The sequence below is a fragment of the Eumetopias jubatus genome, unplaced genomic scaffold (assembly GCF_037043125.1).
Source record: "Eumetopias jubatus isolate StellerSeaLion01/CBP00866 unplaced genomic scaffold, mEumJub1_p1.0 scaffold_8, whole genome shotgun sequence".
Taxonomy (NCBI): Eukaryota; Metazoa; Chordata; class Mammalia; order Carnivora; family Otariidae; genus Eumetopias; species Eumetopias jubatus.
This window is the reverse complement of record NW_028274814.1, coordinates 103,755,898-103,772,777: the sequence shown is the minus strand read 5'-3', so window position 1 is coordinate 103,772,777 and position 16,880 is coordinate 103,755,898. Positions and strand designations below refer to the sequence as shown.

The window sequence follows — 16,880 nt, the reverse complement described above, 5'->3', positions numbered from 1 at the left end:
CCACTTTTCGTCCTGTTAATTTCTACTGTGAACTGCTTTATATAGGTTTCTGTTCCCAAAATCAGTTTTTTGTTTTTTTTGAAGATTATTCATTTGAGAGAGAGACTGAGCACAAGCAGGGGGAAAGGCAGAGAGGAGAGAGAGGGAGAAGCAGACTCCCCACCGAGCCAGGAGCCTGACATGGGGCTCCATTCCAAGACCTGGAGTTCATGACCTGCACTGAAGGCAGACACTTAACCATCTGAGCCACCCAGGACTCCCCCCTCTCCAATCAGTTTTGATCATGTTTTACAAACTATATTCCAGGGAATTGTAGCACCATAACATCTTTCTGTGTTATGTAATGAAAAGTCCACGCTTCTCAGGCTATTTATGTTCTTTGTGATCAGATCATTTGGCTTTCCGATCTTCACCTCTGTCAAGAACTGTGAAGGGTTTGAGATCTTACCCTACTTTCAAGCTAACCATGTTAGCCTGCTGTCATTTCATGGATCATGGCAGATCACACTAGTCTCCTGGGTCAGAGTCAAGTAGCCTCAGTATCTATTTTTCTTGCACTGGTAACCCAAGTCCCAGTTCTCACTGGGTGCATGACAAGGGCCAGATGACACCTGTACACACAGTCAGTTCCATTACAGGGAGGGCAGGAGCATTCTCTGGAATCTCACCCCTTTCATTCTTTCCCCTCACTTCCTTTCCATATCATCCTGATTTTAAGACTCCATCTCAGAGAGGTACTTTCTTCCATATCGCCCATTGTGGACCTTGTGTCTTTGAATGTGCTGCTTATCTACTGTGTCCCTCCTATTCCAGACACTCCAGTGTCCCTTCTTAGTTTGCACAGTGGCCTAACTTACTCTCTTTTTATAATTTGTAAGTCCTGTTTCTTTGGTTAGTGCCTTCTTGTTTACAGACTGCCTGCAGAAACATTATTCTTTGTCTCTCACAGAACCCTTTAAGGCGATATTGGTTAGGAATGTGTTCCGTTGCAGGGGCGCCTGGGTGTCTCAGTCAGTTAAGCATCTGCCTTCAGCTCAAGTCATGATCCCAGGTCCTTGGGATCGACTCGTGTTTAGGGCTACCTGCTCAGTGGGGAGCCTGCTTCTCCCTCTCCCTCAGCTGCTCCCCCTGCTTGTGCTTTCTCATTCTCTCTCTCAAATAAATAAAATCTTAAAAACAAAAGGAATGTGTTCATTTGCAAGGAACAGATAACCCATACCACAGTGGGTATGATGAATAGAATTTTGTTTCTGTTTATGACTTTTTTTCATGTAGAGTCTGGAGATAGATAATGCAGGTGTTGATTGAGCTTTTTAGCAACAACCTTTCCATATGCTCTTCCCACCATCTGAAATTCTCTTTTTTCTATATCTGCAGTTCTTAATTTTACCCATCCTTTAAATTATAAACTCTTCCACAGAGTTTTTGTAGAAGACTTACTCCCCAGGTACAAATACTCTTTCTGTATATACTCTTAGGTAGTACTAAGCTGGAAAGTGGCCTTTATCATTGAGTTATCTGCATCTATATCTATATCTCTATATGTCTTATATCTTACATCTTAACTTCCCACTAGACTATTAAATTCCATGTCTTGGGTATATCATTTGTTACCCTCTGAAAAGTGCCTTGTTTAAGGTAGACACCATTCGTTTACTTGTTGAATGAATGTAAAAGAATGAGTAAACCTTGCCTTTAAGCAAGCTCTTGTCACTGCTATTTATAGTCTAGAGAAAAGATAAGTTGGGGGCATCAATGTGGAGCTTGGGGTTTAAGCAGATAATTTATAGGAATTAAATGTACATATTACTGAAAGGAACACCTTTATCATATAAATTAGTTTCTGAATGTACAGATACTTCTTTAATGCTATCCAAATGTATCTTTACATACTGTCAGTACAATCTGTTAGTACTATGTAGAAATAAAATGGAAACTATTTTTTCTTTTAGTGCTTAGATGAATATGAAGATGATGAAGCAGGGCAGAAAGAGCGGAAACGTGAAGATGCAATTACACAACAGAACACGATGCAGAATGAAGCTGTCAGCTTATTAGATCCAGGCAGTTCCTACCTGCTACAAGTGAGTATTTATTTATTTAAATTTAAAAAAATTATCTTAAAAATTTATTTTCTTATGAGTTATTATATATTGATTGATTGTGAACTCTGAGATCAAGAGTCCTGTGCTCTACCAACTAAGCCAGCCAGGTGCCCCTAAAAATTTATTTTTTATTTTTTTATTTTACAAATGAATATTTAAAAATACCAGGATGTCAGTTGCTATTTTAACAATCATTTTTAAGTAGCTTTTAATAATTTTTCCATTCTCCTTTTGGTTACATCAGCTCCATTTAAGTATTTTCAGTGGATTTAAGCATTGACTTTCCTTCTATCCAAATACTTCTTGACTTAAAAACAGTATGTATGGTTCTTAGTTCTTGATCAGTGAATATTTGCTGTCTGACTGATTAAGCAAGTTAAGCAGTACCTATTGTAAAAATAGGAAAAATAATTACCTCTTTGCTCTTAATAAAGTTAGAATTAGTAAGTTTGAGTTGACAATTCTGATAGCCATCCTGGCATTGATTACTAGCTTACAAATCTTACAAATCTTAAGTTAAATTCTTCTCATTTACCTAATGTTCACTTTCCATCAGTTTTAATATATGCCAGTGTAAATACCATTACTGACTGTTTTGTATGAAATTCAATGTTCTACAGATCCCATAGGGTTGTGGAATAGAACCAGGAGCCTCCATCTTTTATAGGAACTTCAGTGGTACTGTGGAGACCGAGGCAGTTTTGCTTAGGTTAAGCAGGATTTACTTTCATTTGTAAGAGAACCCTCTTGCAACAGGCTTATTCAATTCTCCTAAAAATGGTGGCATTCTTTTAAACTATTCTTTTAGAAGCAGCAGTTACATAAATGGAAGATTGGATTAAACCTAAAAATGTGGACCCCAGTTAACTATATTATTCTGCATATGATTTTACATGTGTGTATATATATATTTATATAATAAATATATAATATATAAATACTATTTTTATATGTTATATATAAATATATTTATATATATAAAAGATTAGGGTATTCTTCACATTTCCAGACAAAATCCAATTTTAAAAAGCGTGGTCTTACCAAACCCCTAAAAATAGCCATTTGAGAGTAAACCAGTAGAGCATTATATCATCTCAGTGAAGCTGTAGGTTTCATTACATGCACCAGCAAATCTACATGGCTAGCTTCTGCATTCCACTTTTACAGAACTTATATTATACCTGTTATACCAAATAGCATTTTAAACACTGAAGTATAAAATCCCTAATAAGATAAAGCAAAGATAAAAGCATTTATCTTATAAGAAACAAGATATACCACCACTTAGAGTCTTCAAACATTATTGCACTTTAACTTTCATAATTTGACAGTGTATTCATGGAACATTCTGTAGACAACTAATTTTAACAGACAAGGAGCACTTTTAATTTTACAAACATTACTTACATTAGCAGTAATGGTGGAGCTAGAGAGTATTGCATCTTCTCTATGCCGCACAAGTGAGAACCACCAGTAGTGTGGTGAAACTTGTGACCCTTTCCAAGGCCACATTCTTATAGCCTGCAGATGTCAGTCCTTCTATCTTCGTGTGCTTGTGGACTGGGTTGGCGATCCACTGGGTGTCAGGATTTCTTTTGCTAGCTTTATGGAATGGATCAGTGAGGATAACCTGAAGAATTTGTACGTGGAATCTTCGCCAACCCAGTAAGAATTTTCAGGACTTTCAGAGCTCCATGGTGGTGTCCATCTCGCTCCTCTGCAACAGACTGAAGGGTTCAGGCAAACTTTAGCTGGTTAACACCAGGGTGGACAAGCTTGCCATAGGTTGCACTCTTAGGGACTGGGCATTTGTGGGCACCACATTGCACATGAATCCTATATATGACATAACTTTGCTTGGCCTTGTACGCTAGTCTGTGCGCTTTATTGGACCAGGTTGGGCAGGGTCCCTGTGGAGCACGGAGAGCTGGGGGTACTGCCAGCAGTGCCCCCTGAGAAGAAAGTACATTACAGCCGACTGCTGCTTCCTCCGTAGCTAGCTCCTGGATGGACTGGTAAGCGCCCACCTTGGCTTAGCTTTGAACAGATGGCTGCCACCAGACAGAAAGGAAAGAACCTTTCTTCCCTTTACGGGGTATTTTCCACAGCACGGCTCTTAAAAATAGAAAATGAAAAATGAAAAAAAAAAAATGACACATTTCTACCATATAATACTTAGACCTTTTCCAGGTTTCACCAGTTGTCCCAGTAATGTTCTAAAATATAGCAGAAGGATCTCATTCAGAATCAGGTGTTGCATTTAGCTGATGTTATCTCTTTAGTTTCCTTTAATATGAAGCAGTCTGTCTCTCTTTACGTTTCTTATCTTGGGGCGCCTTGATGGCTCAGTTGGTTAAGAGTCTGCCTTTGGCTCAAGTCATGATCCCAGGACCCTGGGATGGAGCCCAACATTGGGCTATCTGCTTGGCGGGGGGCCTGCTTCTCCCTCTCCCTCTCCCTCTGCCTGCTGCTCCCCCCCTGCTTGTGCTCTCTCTTTCTCTCTCTGTCAAATCAATCTGTCTTTAAAAAAATAAATAAATTTCTTAATCTTCCCGCTTTAAAAGATTATAGGGCAGTTATTTTCTTTTCTTAAATAAAAGTGTTAATAAGTGTTTTGTGGAACTGCTGATCATATGAAATCCTTTAACAGAAAAAAAAAGTATTTTGTGGGTAAGTGCTTTGAACATGTAGATATCTTAATCCCCATCAAACTTTCTCTATCATCTTCCTGTGTTTATATCTGTATATGTGTATTGACTCACTATTACCTCTTTTATCTGATGGATTATACTGTTGCCATCTGTATTAGTTTTCTGTTGCTGCTGTAACAAATTACTACAAATTTGTTGTCTTAAAAACAGCACAAATTTATCATCTTACAGTTTTGTAAATTGGAGGTCCAACATGGGTCTGATTGGCCAAAATCAAGGCCTAAAATAAAAGGCTTCAAAGGCAAAAAACAGGACTGCATTCCTTTTTGGAGGCTCTAGGGGAGAATCTGTTTCTTTGCCTTCCAGCTCCCAGTGGCTACCCACATTCTTTGGCTTATGGCTCCTTCTTCTGTCAAAACCTGAAACGGTGGGTTGAGTACTTCCTGCAGCTTGTCATTCTGACCTTTATTCTAAGTCGTATCTCCCTCTCACCTTCTGCCTCTGTCTTCCACTTTTAATGAATCTTGTGATCACATTGGGCCCATCAGGTAATCTAGGATAATCTCCCTATTTAGGGTTGTTGGTTAGCAACCCTTTGCTCTATAACCCAACATGTTTGAGGGTTCCAGGGGTTAGGGCACAGACATGTCTGAGGGTCATTATTCTGCTTACCACACCATTGTCTATTTTGATGTTCAGATTATCCCAGATTTTGCCAGTGGAAACTCTTTGGAGCTTTTGCTACATCTCCATCATTTTTGGAATACTTCTTGGCGTAATATGTTACAGCTCATCTTTGACTTTCCTACACCAAGGTTGGAAACAGCCATTTCTTTAAGAAGCTAAGGAACTCTGATTCCTTTTACCGGAAAATACTTTGAAGCCACGATCTGGGCTGTAGGTTTGTTTATGTTACTGAAATGTCACCATTCTTGGTCCCTCTCTGTGTATAGACCTACAAAATATATGTGTGTGTGTGTGTATATATATATATATATATATATATACATATCTGTCTTCTGTCTGCCTACCTACCTACATCTATGTAGATACTGAAACTAATTTATACTGATAGCTTCCAATCTAATCTAATACTATAGGGTTTTATTCTAGTAGTTGTTAACTCCCTTTTGTGACATTGAGAAACTCCCATTATCCTTAATGTTTTCTTATTTGTTCAGTCCCCTTCTATGTAACCTATTATTCCATTGCCACCCCTTCCCCACATTTATACCCGCCTCACCACAAGTGAGTTCTGACATCCCATGTTGGCTTTCTTTGTGCATGAACACTTGCTGGCCCTCTTCAGGCTTGAGCATCCCATGCAAGGCTGTAGGATGCCCTCCTTACCCTGCTTGAATTGTGATTCCCCACACTGGATCACCCCTCCGCCCCCATGCCCCAGGATTCCCTCCTTACACTGCTTAGCTTCTGTCATCCTGTGATAGGCTGCTCTTCCCTAGGGTCTTTGTTCATGTTCAGACTCTGAGATCTTATGCTGAATTGCTTCTCCACGAAGACCCCTCATCAACCTGATGGGGCTTTGACACCTTCAGGCCAGAATACCGCTCAGTGTGGACACTCTTCTTCATCGTGTTTGGGCTCTGGCACATCATCCCTGTTCATCTCTCTGCAGAGAGGCTCTCTTCAAGGGCTGCGAACTCCCTATGCCATGCTGTTTTCTTTACCCTTCTGGGGCTCTAAAACTCTGTTCTGTGCCACCCTCTTGAATGAATGACCATCACACCCTTCTTGGGCCTCTTGATGCCCCCTACATGGGTCTCCCTTTCTGAGTTTGTCTCAGGACTGATAGTCTGCCTTCCCTTTCCTGCTTTGTAGACACCCTCATTTCTGCTCTGGCTCTGATTTCTCAGGCCACACCAAGTCCCCCTGCAATATGGATGTTCTCGTCAGTTTGCTTGGACTCTGATTCTCTATGCCAGGCAGCTCCTCTTCATGTAGGGCTCCAGTATTCTGATACCGTGGTTTGGGCTACTCTGTTTCTTCCCCATCTAGCTCTGCCACACCTAATGGTTTTAGGACTGAATCATTCAGAAAGGAAAGGGGAATGGTGAGTTCTTCCTTTTTTAATCTTTGTTAATTTGATAAAGTTCTTGTTTTGTTTTCCATTTTCTTAGCTATTTTATCATTTATACATTACAGATATTTTTTTCTGCATTCATCTTCAGCAGTGTTATCTTGCTACATTATGTCTACCAGTATAGGTACTTTAAGTTAGTCCTGGGGGCCAGTTAGCATGTTATGCCATAATTTTATTGAGGGCTATGGCTTTGTCAGTAATTAGTTTATTTGAATAACTTCAGTATTATTTTGCTGTATTTAGCTGGTCTTGTATTTCTCTGATCTTATTTCATGTATGCTTTTATATTTGTTTATACTTTACAAGTTCTGTCTGCCACTGCACCTGTAAAGACAATTCATGGGATTTCCTTACTGACCATTCTAAGCTTGACTAAAGCAGAATGTTTTATTTAAACTTACACAAAACAGTTTGTGCCTTGCCAACATTTTCTAAGTGCTATATAGGTCTTTCCCCCTTCTTTAGTAATATAAACCATCCCATTGTAAGGGAGATTATTTCAGGCAAAGTATATTTTAAATCAGTTGTATAACAGGCTTTGGGGTTATTGGAAGGTCTAATTACATAGTCTTTGAAACTTTTAAGACCAATGTCACTCTTAACAGTTGTAGTTTTTATAAGTGGTTTCAGTGGTACTGGTTTATCTCCTACCTCCTGCCCCCATTTAGAATGCAGTTGTCAACTTTAACAGGTATAGTAACTATTGAGTTGTCATCCTTTGCTTGGAAGTCGTTGTTGCCACAGAAATACAGAGGTTTCTAGTTAACAAATCTGAGGTGAAGTTTATATTTGTATATTTAATGTGTAAAAACATCAAGCATTTCCTTCTTAAAATTAATGAGACTCTTGCTGCACTATAGAGGTTGATTTTGCTTTTTCTGTCTAATATTTCTCAATCAAGAAATACCCAATTTTCTCTTTTTGGCAAGAGTTTAGAAATCACTTTAAACTCCATCTGTAAATGACCATTTTGAATGCACATGAGAAGCAGACTACCACTCCTCCCAATTTCTTCTAATGCTAGTTCTCATACTAATATAGCCTATCCAGTTTGGGGAACATTCCATTTTTTTTATTATGTTAATCACCATACATTACATCATTAGATTTGATGTAGTGTTCCATGATTCATTGTTTGTGTATAACACCCAGTGCTCCATGCAGAATGTGCCCTCTTTAATACCCATCACTGGCTAACCCATCCCCCCACTCCCCTCCTCTCTAGAACCCTCAGTTTGTTTCTGAGAGTCCGTAGTCTCTCATGGTTCGTCTCCCTGTCAGATTCCCCCGCCTTCATTCTTCCCCTCCTGCTATCTTCTTCTTCTTTTTTTTTTTTAACATATAATGTATTATTTGTTTCAGAGGTACAGATCTGTGATTCCATCAGTCTTACACAATTCACAGCACTCACCATAGCACATACCCTCCCCAATATCTATCACCCACCCACCCCCCACCACTCCAGCAACCCTCAGTTTGTTTCTTGAGATTAAGAATTCCTCATATCAGTGAGGTCATATGATACATGTCTTTCTCTGATTGACTTATTTCACTCAGCATAATACCCTCCAGTTCCATTGTTGCAAATGGCAAGATGTCATTCCTTTTGATGGCTGCATAATATTCCATTGTATATATATACCACATCTTCTTTATCCATTCATCTGTCGATGGACATCTTGGCTCTTTCCACAGTTTGGCTGTTGTGGACATTGTTGCTATAAACATCGGGGTGCACATACCCCTTCGGATCCCTACATTTGTATCTTTGGGGTAAATACCCAGTAGTGCAATTGCTGGATCGTATGGTAGCTCTATTTTCAACTTTTTGAGGAACCTCCATACTGTTTCCAGAGTGGCTGCAGCAGCTTGCATTCCCATCAACAGTGTAGGAGGGGGAACATTCCATTGTTAAGGAATGTAATTTGATTACTAGAATTACTGTGAAAATAACATTTAGTTACAAAATATGTAAACTAATAAAAGACCCTATTTTAAATCTACCAATAAAGAATAAGCTTAAGTGTCTTCTGTCTGCTTCAGAATCTTTACTATTGAAACTAGTTATATTGAAATAAGCCTAAATTCTAATTGTTTACACATCTTGGACATGAACATGGAATGATTTGATCAGAGTTCTTATTTTACTGATTTCTATACTAGCTGTATAGAAAATACTGTGTGAAGCTTAATTGAGATATGTTTTAAATGACTAGTTGTTTTAAAAAAATGCTGTGATAAATATGGAAAACTGATATTATATAACTTCGTATTAGTATAGTTAACTTGAAAGTTCTCTTATACTGACTGTAAGTCATTTATAATTGGGTCAAAGTATAAAATTAGTATAATGGCACTATAGTGTTGCTGAAAACAGCCTTCATTTCACATTTCTCTAGTTGTTAAAATTCTGCTCTAAATCTGTATTAATCAAAGTTTTATCATATTCAGGAAAATGCCTGTGTTAATCTTCATAAATATGATTTATTGCAGTGTTGTTCATATCATTTCAATCAGTGTATCAGTAACGCACAAATCAATAAATCTAATAAAGGCTGTTCTCATTTAGCAATTCTGCGTACTCCATTTCAGTAAAATGTAGTCTGGGCAATCAAGCTGATGTCATGTTTTAAAATATTTCAGTTATAACCAAACTGAGAGAGAGTGTTGTTTTGGAACCTATGGCATTAACATTTTTTTCTAATTCATATTTAGATGGACATCATTTAATGTTATGTTTTGGTTTTAGTTCATGTAGAGTAAGATTAGGGAAATTTATAAATGAAAACCTTTATAAAGGTTTTTAAAAAAACTTTATAAAATGTTAGTTAAGTACTGTTTGTGAAAATTTAGGGGTAAAAGTTTCGTATGAAATCATAATCATCTGCATTCAGTAAAATGTACTTTGGATAGACACAAGCTTAGTATTTCTTTCTGCTTTATCTAAATAACCAGTGATTAAACATTTTAATCTAGTTATTATGGTTCTAAAAATAACTTAAAGGCTAGATTTTACAAAGTATATTTTTTGTTGTTAATTATTAGAAATATTTTTGTAAACAGGCGATTTGTTTACATGTTTGATGTATGAAGTACAAAGATTCATCTTCCCCATCTTTAGGGACTGCCACTTTAATACAAGTTAGTAAGAAACTCTTTAAGTTTACTTGCTAGGCTTTGTTACTCCCTTCTGTAAGAACAGCTGATGCCAAGGTGGGGAGAGTTAAAATGTCTTTAAACCAGCTGTCAAAGCATAACTTCCTCAGAGGTAATCTGTTAAGGGGTCAAGCCTATACATACGGACACTTCTAGTATCCTGTCTGTCACCTGGTTACTTTGTGCAACTGGTTAATTCCAAAGTGGTATTTTCCTGTAGTGGCAGATTACTGGGGAAGTTATTTCCATGCATTGTCAATATATATTTATGGCATACTATTTGAGCTGGGGTTTGGGGGAAAAAGGAATCAAAGGTGGGAATCCCCATCTTCCAGAAAATAAGATATACACTGGACATGAAAAATTGAGATAAACTTATTTAAATAAGTAGGTTAGGCTGTTCTCATGGGAATATACTGACTTGGAATAATTGAGACAGATTTACTAAAATTCCACATAGAAAAATTGGTAAAGATTTTTCTGTATCCCAGTTTAAAAAAAATCTTAGCTGCAAAATTTAAATTGTAAGCCTTTTGTAAAGGAGTTGTGTAATTTTTTTACTTATGTCCTTTAATCCCCACAATAATCCAGTAACATTGACATTGTTATTCCTATTTTAGAGATGAGGAAACCGAGACTGATAGAAGTTAAATAATTTATCTATAGCTTCATAGCTACTGAAGCTTGTCTGGTTGAAACTTGGATCTGAATCTTCACTCTTAACCATGTGGTTTGCTATAGTGTTTCCTCTACATTGATTATGCCCTTTATTGCACCATGCAATCAGTATTTGCTGTTTTAGTCTGGAATCTGGTCATCTTATTTATAAAGGGAGTGGATTCTCTGATTTTAACATCAGACATTCTTTAACTGTAGAGTCTCTCTTGAATACTTTAAATGATAACTAGAAGAAAAGAATGATCAGTTTTTAAAAAGACTCATCATTTCATTTTGACTGGTTTAATTAAAATGAAATTTGCAAAAAATATTTGGAGAGCCTTGGCTATTAAAAGATTCAACAGGGGTTGGGGCACCTGGGTGGCTCAGTTGGGTAGGCATCGTGATCCTAGGATCCTGGGATTGAGCCCTGTGTTGAGCTCCCTGCTCATCAGGGAGCCTGCTTCTCCCTCTCCTCCCCACTCATGCTCTCTCTTGCTGTCTCTCTCTCTCTCTCAAATGAATAAATAAAATATTAAAAAAAAAAAAGATTGAACAGGGATGCCTGAGTGGCTCAGTTGGTTAAGTGTCTGACTCTTGGTTTTGGTTCAGGTCATGATGAGGGTGGAAGGATCAGACCCTGTGCTGAGTCTGCTTGAGGTTCTTTCCCCCTTCCTCCCCTTCCCCCTGTGCTCTCCCTGCTCCCAGGTGTGCACTTTCTCTCTCAAATAAATAAAATCTAAAAAAAAAAAAAGATTGAACAGAAAAATGCCTGGTTAATTGCAAGATAATAATTTCCCCACCCTAGTGGTTAATGTTAACTTTCAGCAACCTTTCTTTTGGATAGCATACAATCAGCATAAAGAGTACTTTCTTACTTTTAATTTTTAGCTGTCTTTTAAAAGAAGCATTAATCATTATATGTATTTGGGGTGAATCTTTTTTTAATTGAGGGCATAAAGCAGAAGGGAGAGATGCATATATATATTTATATATTGTGTATATATATATATATATATTTGATTCTAACTGTGTTTTTAAATGCTCATTGGCTTCCAAAAATGATTTAAGCTGATTGGTTGATGAATGATGCTTCCTTTTTCAATTTTCTGAGTTTTAAAAATCTTCTAAATTAGAAATATAATTTTAAAAAAGTGGTTGTTTTTGTCTGAGAAATCAGATGTAGAGTCTTATTTTGTTTGACCAGCATTGTCAGTTTTTTAAAGCAATGATATTTGTTCCAAATTAGTTTCTTTCAAAGTTAAACATTATTAACTGTTTTACATAATGTGGAATTGTGTTCTTGCACACACACCCAAACTGGTGTCATTCTTTTTGCTTTACAGGACCCATCTAGAACGGTTTCAGGCAGATATAAAAGGTAAGACTTCCTAAGTTTTAACTTACAGCATATTACAAACATGACTGTAATATCTGTCTGACCGTGGCCTAACTATAACTGTTTCAAACAGCTTGTTGAAAAATGAGAAACCTTAATATTGTGCTATTAAGAAGAAATTACATTGTGGGTGGGAGTATAGTAATGTCTCTCTGATCATGACTGATTTTGACATACCCTACTGTTTTTGAAAACTATGCATACCATGAATTTGTATGGAACTGATGAAATTAGCAAAATAGAAACTTAGAATCATTTTCCCTTATGTATTTGAACATTGAAAATATAAATACACTACTTTTATTAGTCAACGTAGGCTGCCATAACAAAACACCTTGGAAAGGGATGGCTTAAACAGAAATTACTTTTCTCACCGTTCTGGAGGCTGGAAGTCAGCGATTAGAGAGCCACCAAGATCAGGTTCTGGTGAAGGCCATCTTCAGGGTTGCAGACTAACAACTTCTTGCTCTGTCCTTACTGTGGTATCGAAGGGGCCAAAGAACTCTCAGATCGCTTTTATCAGAGCACTAATTCCATCCATGAGGACTCTACGTTTGTGACCTAAGCACCTCTGAAAGACCTCTGAAAGGCTCCACCTCCCAATACTACTACATTGAACATGAGGATTGCAACATACGAATTTTGGGAGGATGCAGAACATTCAGACCATACCAAGTCTTCTACGCTATGAGTAATGCTTTTACCAGAAAACATGCGTGAGAGTATGTATGTACGTGTATAAGAAGAAAATCAGAATTAGATATGAGAAGTTGTTTAATGGAGATGCTTGGGCTATCAGCTTCCTTTTTCCCTGGTGACATCATAAAGGTTACAGATGATGTGGTCATACATGTGCTAATAATCATAGAATAATGATAAACCTTATCAAGTGCTTATAATGTCCAAGGTGGTTTATAGAGCAATCTCAGTCCTCGCAGTTATCTTAAAAGGTAGGTACAATAGGTACAATGTTTACTTTCATTTTGTAGATGAGAGAAGTGGGGCTCAAGAGGTAGAATAATTTCACTAGGGAACAAGGCTAGTTAGTCATTAGTAGAGTCCAGATTTGAACTCAGACAGCCTGACTCCAGAATACACATGCTTGCACCATCTACCAAAACTTATTGGTTAAAATAAAGTTTTTTTAAAAAGGCAAGACAGGTTATTAGATGTGTGCTTGTAGATACCCTACTCAATGTGGTATCTAAATAAAACTGTCGTACACTTAAAAAAAAAAAAGACATGACTTGCAAAGGGCAGGATTAACCTGGGTATATAATTTACCATACCTATAAAATGGTATGTTTGTATGTTAAAGTTTGAAGTGTTTGGTTGAAAGTTTTGATTATTATATTCCATCTAAATAAAACATTGATTAAGAGGAGCTCTAATTTTAATACTATTACATGTAAATCTCAATTTTTAATTTTTACTATGGGCCATAATATCTACTACAAGTAGAAAAAGGTAAGAAGGCCAGAATAATCAACAATTGAGTAAGAAAGCAAAACTGTCTCAGGTGAACTTAGTATGTTTGCTACTGCTTCTGTTTTAATTTTCATTTCTGAGTAATTTTGATTTAGGTATAATGAAACCTGTGATTCTTTTAAGTGTCTAACAGTTATACATTGCTTAATAATTTTTACTTAACATGAATAGCTTAAATTGGAAAGAATCTCTTTTCTTTTGCCCGAAATTATTGCCAGTCAAATAGCTTTGATTTGGCTTATTTCCATGCCACATGCACAAACCAAAAACATTTTTATCATTAGTTTTTGGTTTGGGGATAAAGATAAATTTCAGTAACTTAATAAATGTATAAATATTTACTTATTAAATAGTAAACCTTGAATTATAATTGACACTTTTCAGATTAGTGTTCTTTAAGTAGAATCAACAGGGAATAATTTTCTTATAAATACTCATCAAAAGCTTCATTTACATTTCATTGTGTTAAATCAGGAAGAAGATTGTTTTCCATCATGTATGTTTCTCTTTTTAAGCTTTTCAGACCACTGTTTTGCTTGGGACCTGTTCCTACACTGGTACCTTTTTAATTTTCATGACCTAGAGCATGTTTTGTTAATTTTCAGCTTTCAGAGGTTTAGCCCTGTTTAATACTATTATAAAATAAACATTTTTTAAAGCTTCTAGTCATTATTCACTGACTTACAGCAACTCGTAGTTTGAATACTGTTTAAAAAGAGGAAAAATAACTAAAAAAAATAAACAAAATCTAGAATCTAATTTGAAATTATCAATTCCTTATCGAGAGGAATTTGTTAAATTGTACATCAGCAGTTAATTACTTTCACTAATCTGTCAGCACGTTGTAGCAATGACTAGAGAATGGATGTTGTTGATGAGGGTGTCTGCCGACTATTGGGCATTTAAAAAAAGGAAGACTGCCTAAAGAATAGAAATTTGGCCTCATAGGTTAGGAAATGTTTCCAGTGTACCAAATAACTTTATGATATACTGTACACAGCTAGACAAACTCTTAAAAAGTCAATTGGAGGATACAAAACCCACAAAACTAGTTTGTATGTGTGCTGTTATAAATTATGAATTAAATATTTAATTTTTTCTTACAAATATCAAGAATGTACTTTTTGAGCTTTGAGTCTGTTAAACACTCTAGTTAGGCTGTATTTAATCGAATCAACTCTTGTTTATCTAGAGCATCTCTTATATATTGACTAATTTCCTTTTTAAAACATATTTAGAGGCACCTGGGTGGCTCAGTCGGTTAAGTGGCTGTCTTTGGCTCAGCTCATGATCCCGGAGTCCCAAGATCAAGCCCCACATTGGGCTCCCTGCTCAGAGGGGTGTCTGCTTCTCCCTCTCCCCCTCCCCCTGCTTGTGCTCTCTCTCAAATAAATAAAATCTTTAAAAAAAAATATTTAGAGACTATTTGGAGGTGGGAATTACAAAATTCTTGCAACTCAAGATTTAGGAAAGATGAATCAGTATCATGTATTTGTAGGTGGTTTTGTTTTGCTTTTTCAATGTGTGATTTTCTTTGAGAGAGCGAGAATGAGAGAGAGAGAGAGCACATGAGAGGGGGGAGGGTCAGAGGGAGAAGCAGACTCCCCGCTGAGCAGGGAGCCCGATGCGGGACTCGATCCCAGGGCTCCAGGATCATGACCTGAGCTGAAGGCAGTTGCATAACCAACCAATGCCCATAAGTTTATAGGGCATTGGTTAAAATAAAGTTTTTTTTAAAAAGGCAAGACAGGTTATTAGATGTGTGCTTGTAAATACCCTACTCAGTGTGGTATCTAAATAAAACTGTCATACACTTAAAAAAAAAAAAAGGCAAGACGTGACTTGCAAAAGGCAGGATTAGCCTGGGTATATAATTTACCATTTTTATTTATGTATGTAATTAAGCCATCAGGAATGACTCTGAATTAAAAAATATGGGAAGCAAGTTAAGACAAATACTAAGTTTTATCATTCTCACATAGTAATTAACTGGTCCCTTTGTTTTCACAAATATATTTAATGCAGTATTAATTATTTTATTAAGTAATTATGGAGTCAGAAGTTCTTCTAAGTCCTCTCCCCCAACAATAATCCCATCAGGCAGCAGGACAGGTATCTTCTTTCCAAAGTGAGGAAAAAGGCTTTAGTTCAGTGAACCTTTGTTAATACCACATTCCCTCTGAGCAGAAATTAATTGGGAAGGAGAGGAAATATTGCAAGGTTTTCGTTTTATTTTTTGTTTTTAAAGATTTATTTGAGAGAGAGGGTGCGTGCCGCCAGTGAGTGGGGGGGGGAGGGGCAGAGGGAGAGGGAGAGAAGCAGACTCCCCACTGAGCTTGTCAAGGGGCTTGATCTCACCGTCAGTTAGATCATAATCTTGACAGGAGCTGGAGCTGAAATTAAGAGTCTGAAGCTTAACTAACTGAGCCACCCAGGCACTACAAGGTTTTGATTTTATAAAGAGCATGGACATATCAGAATATGAATGTTAGAATAAACATTATCTTAACTAAAACATAGGTGCAAAATCCTATTTCAAATCTGTAGTGTTTCATGTTATTATTGTACTTCTTTCTATAACTATAATGTGTGTACTTCACCAGGACTTTTCTTCCCCTTAAAAATAATGTTAATAATGACTAACTTGGATGGTAGGGTTATGAGTAGGCTTTTCTAATTCAAATCTTCAATAGTGAGGACTGCCTTTAAAAAAAAGAAAACAATTTTTAAATTGTATAAAAATTCTACCCTGATCGTTTTTAGTAACTGCAAAAAATTATATTTTTTACTTCTACTTTATTTTTTAGGCTTTTTATTTGTATGACGGTGAGCATGATGGATGAATGATTTTGCATTCTGGTTTGCTCCTTAGTTAATGTAACACAAGTATCTTCAACTTTTAAGTTTTAAAGAGAATGGCTGCTATCAACAGAGCAGTCTCTTTCTCCCTTTCAATGAAGTACAGCATAAATATAACAGAGACACTCATTATAACTGCTTTGGGGACCCATAATTTCTTTTTTTATTTATTTAAGTAATTTCTACACCCAACATGGGCCTGAGATCAAGAGTTGTATGCTATTCTAACTGAGCCAGCCAGGTGCTCCCCAATTCTTTATTAGGACAAAACGTGACTACAGTTCTTTTCCTTAAGAGCCAACGTTCTCTTCCAGTCAGTTCTGCTTTAATACATGTTTTTGGAAACTCGAAGTTGTCCCAGTGGATATATTAGGGAACAATTTGACCATAACACAAATTTTGTGTTTGCTTATACCCAGTTTTGTTCATCAGAAACACTAGGTAAGGGGCGCCTGGGTGGCTCA

At 36.8% G+C, this 16,880-nt stretch overlaps 1 protein-coding gene and 1 pseudogene across 2 annotated transcripts in view; one reads left to right on the top strand and one right to left on the bottom strand.

Moving 5' to 3' along the window:
- Nucleotides 1–16,880, top strand: part of PAWR (pro-apoptotic WT1 regulator) — a 109,364-nt gene that overhangs the window by 68,927 nt on the left and 23,557 nt on the right. Inside the window, exons 2-4 of one of the 2 annotated variants that reach the window (XM_088025644.1) lie at nucleotides 1,953–2,084; nucleotides 12,017–12,051; nucleotides 14,396–14,398. In XM_088025644.1, the coding sequence (XP_087881770.1) occupies nucleotides 1,953–2,084; nucleotides 12,017–12,051; nucleotides 14,396–14,398 (170 nt within the window). The remainder of the gene's footprint in view (nucleotides 1–1,952; nucleotides 2,085–12,016; nucleotides 12,052–14,395; nucleotides 14,399–16,880) is intronic. The other variant, XM_028105467.2, reaches the window with a different exon arrangement.
- LOC114210968 (large ribosomal subunit protein eL15 pseudogene) lies at nucleotides 3,514–6,075 on the bottom strand (annotated as a pseudogene).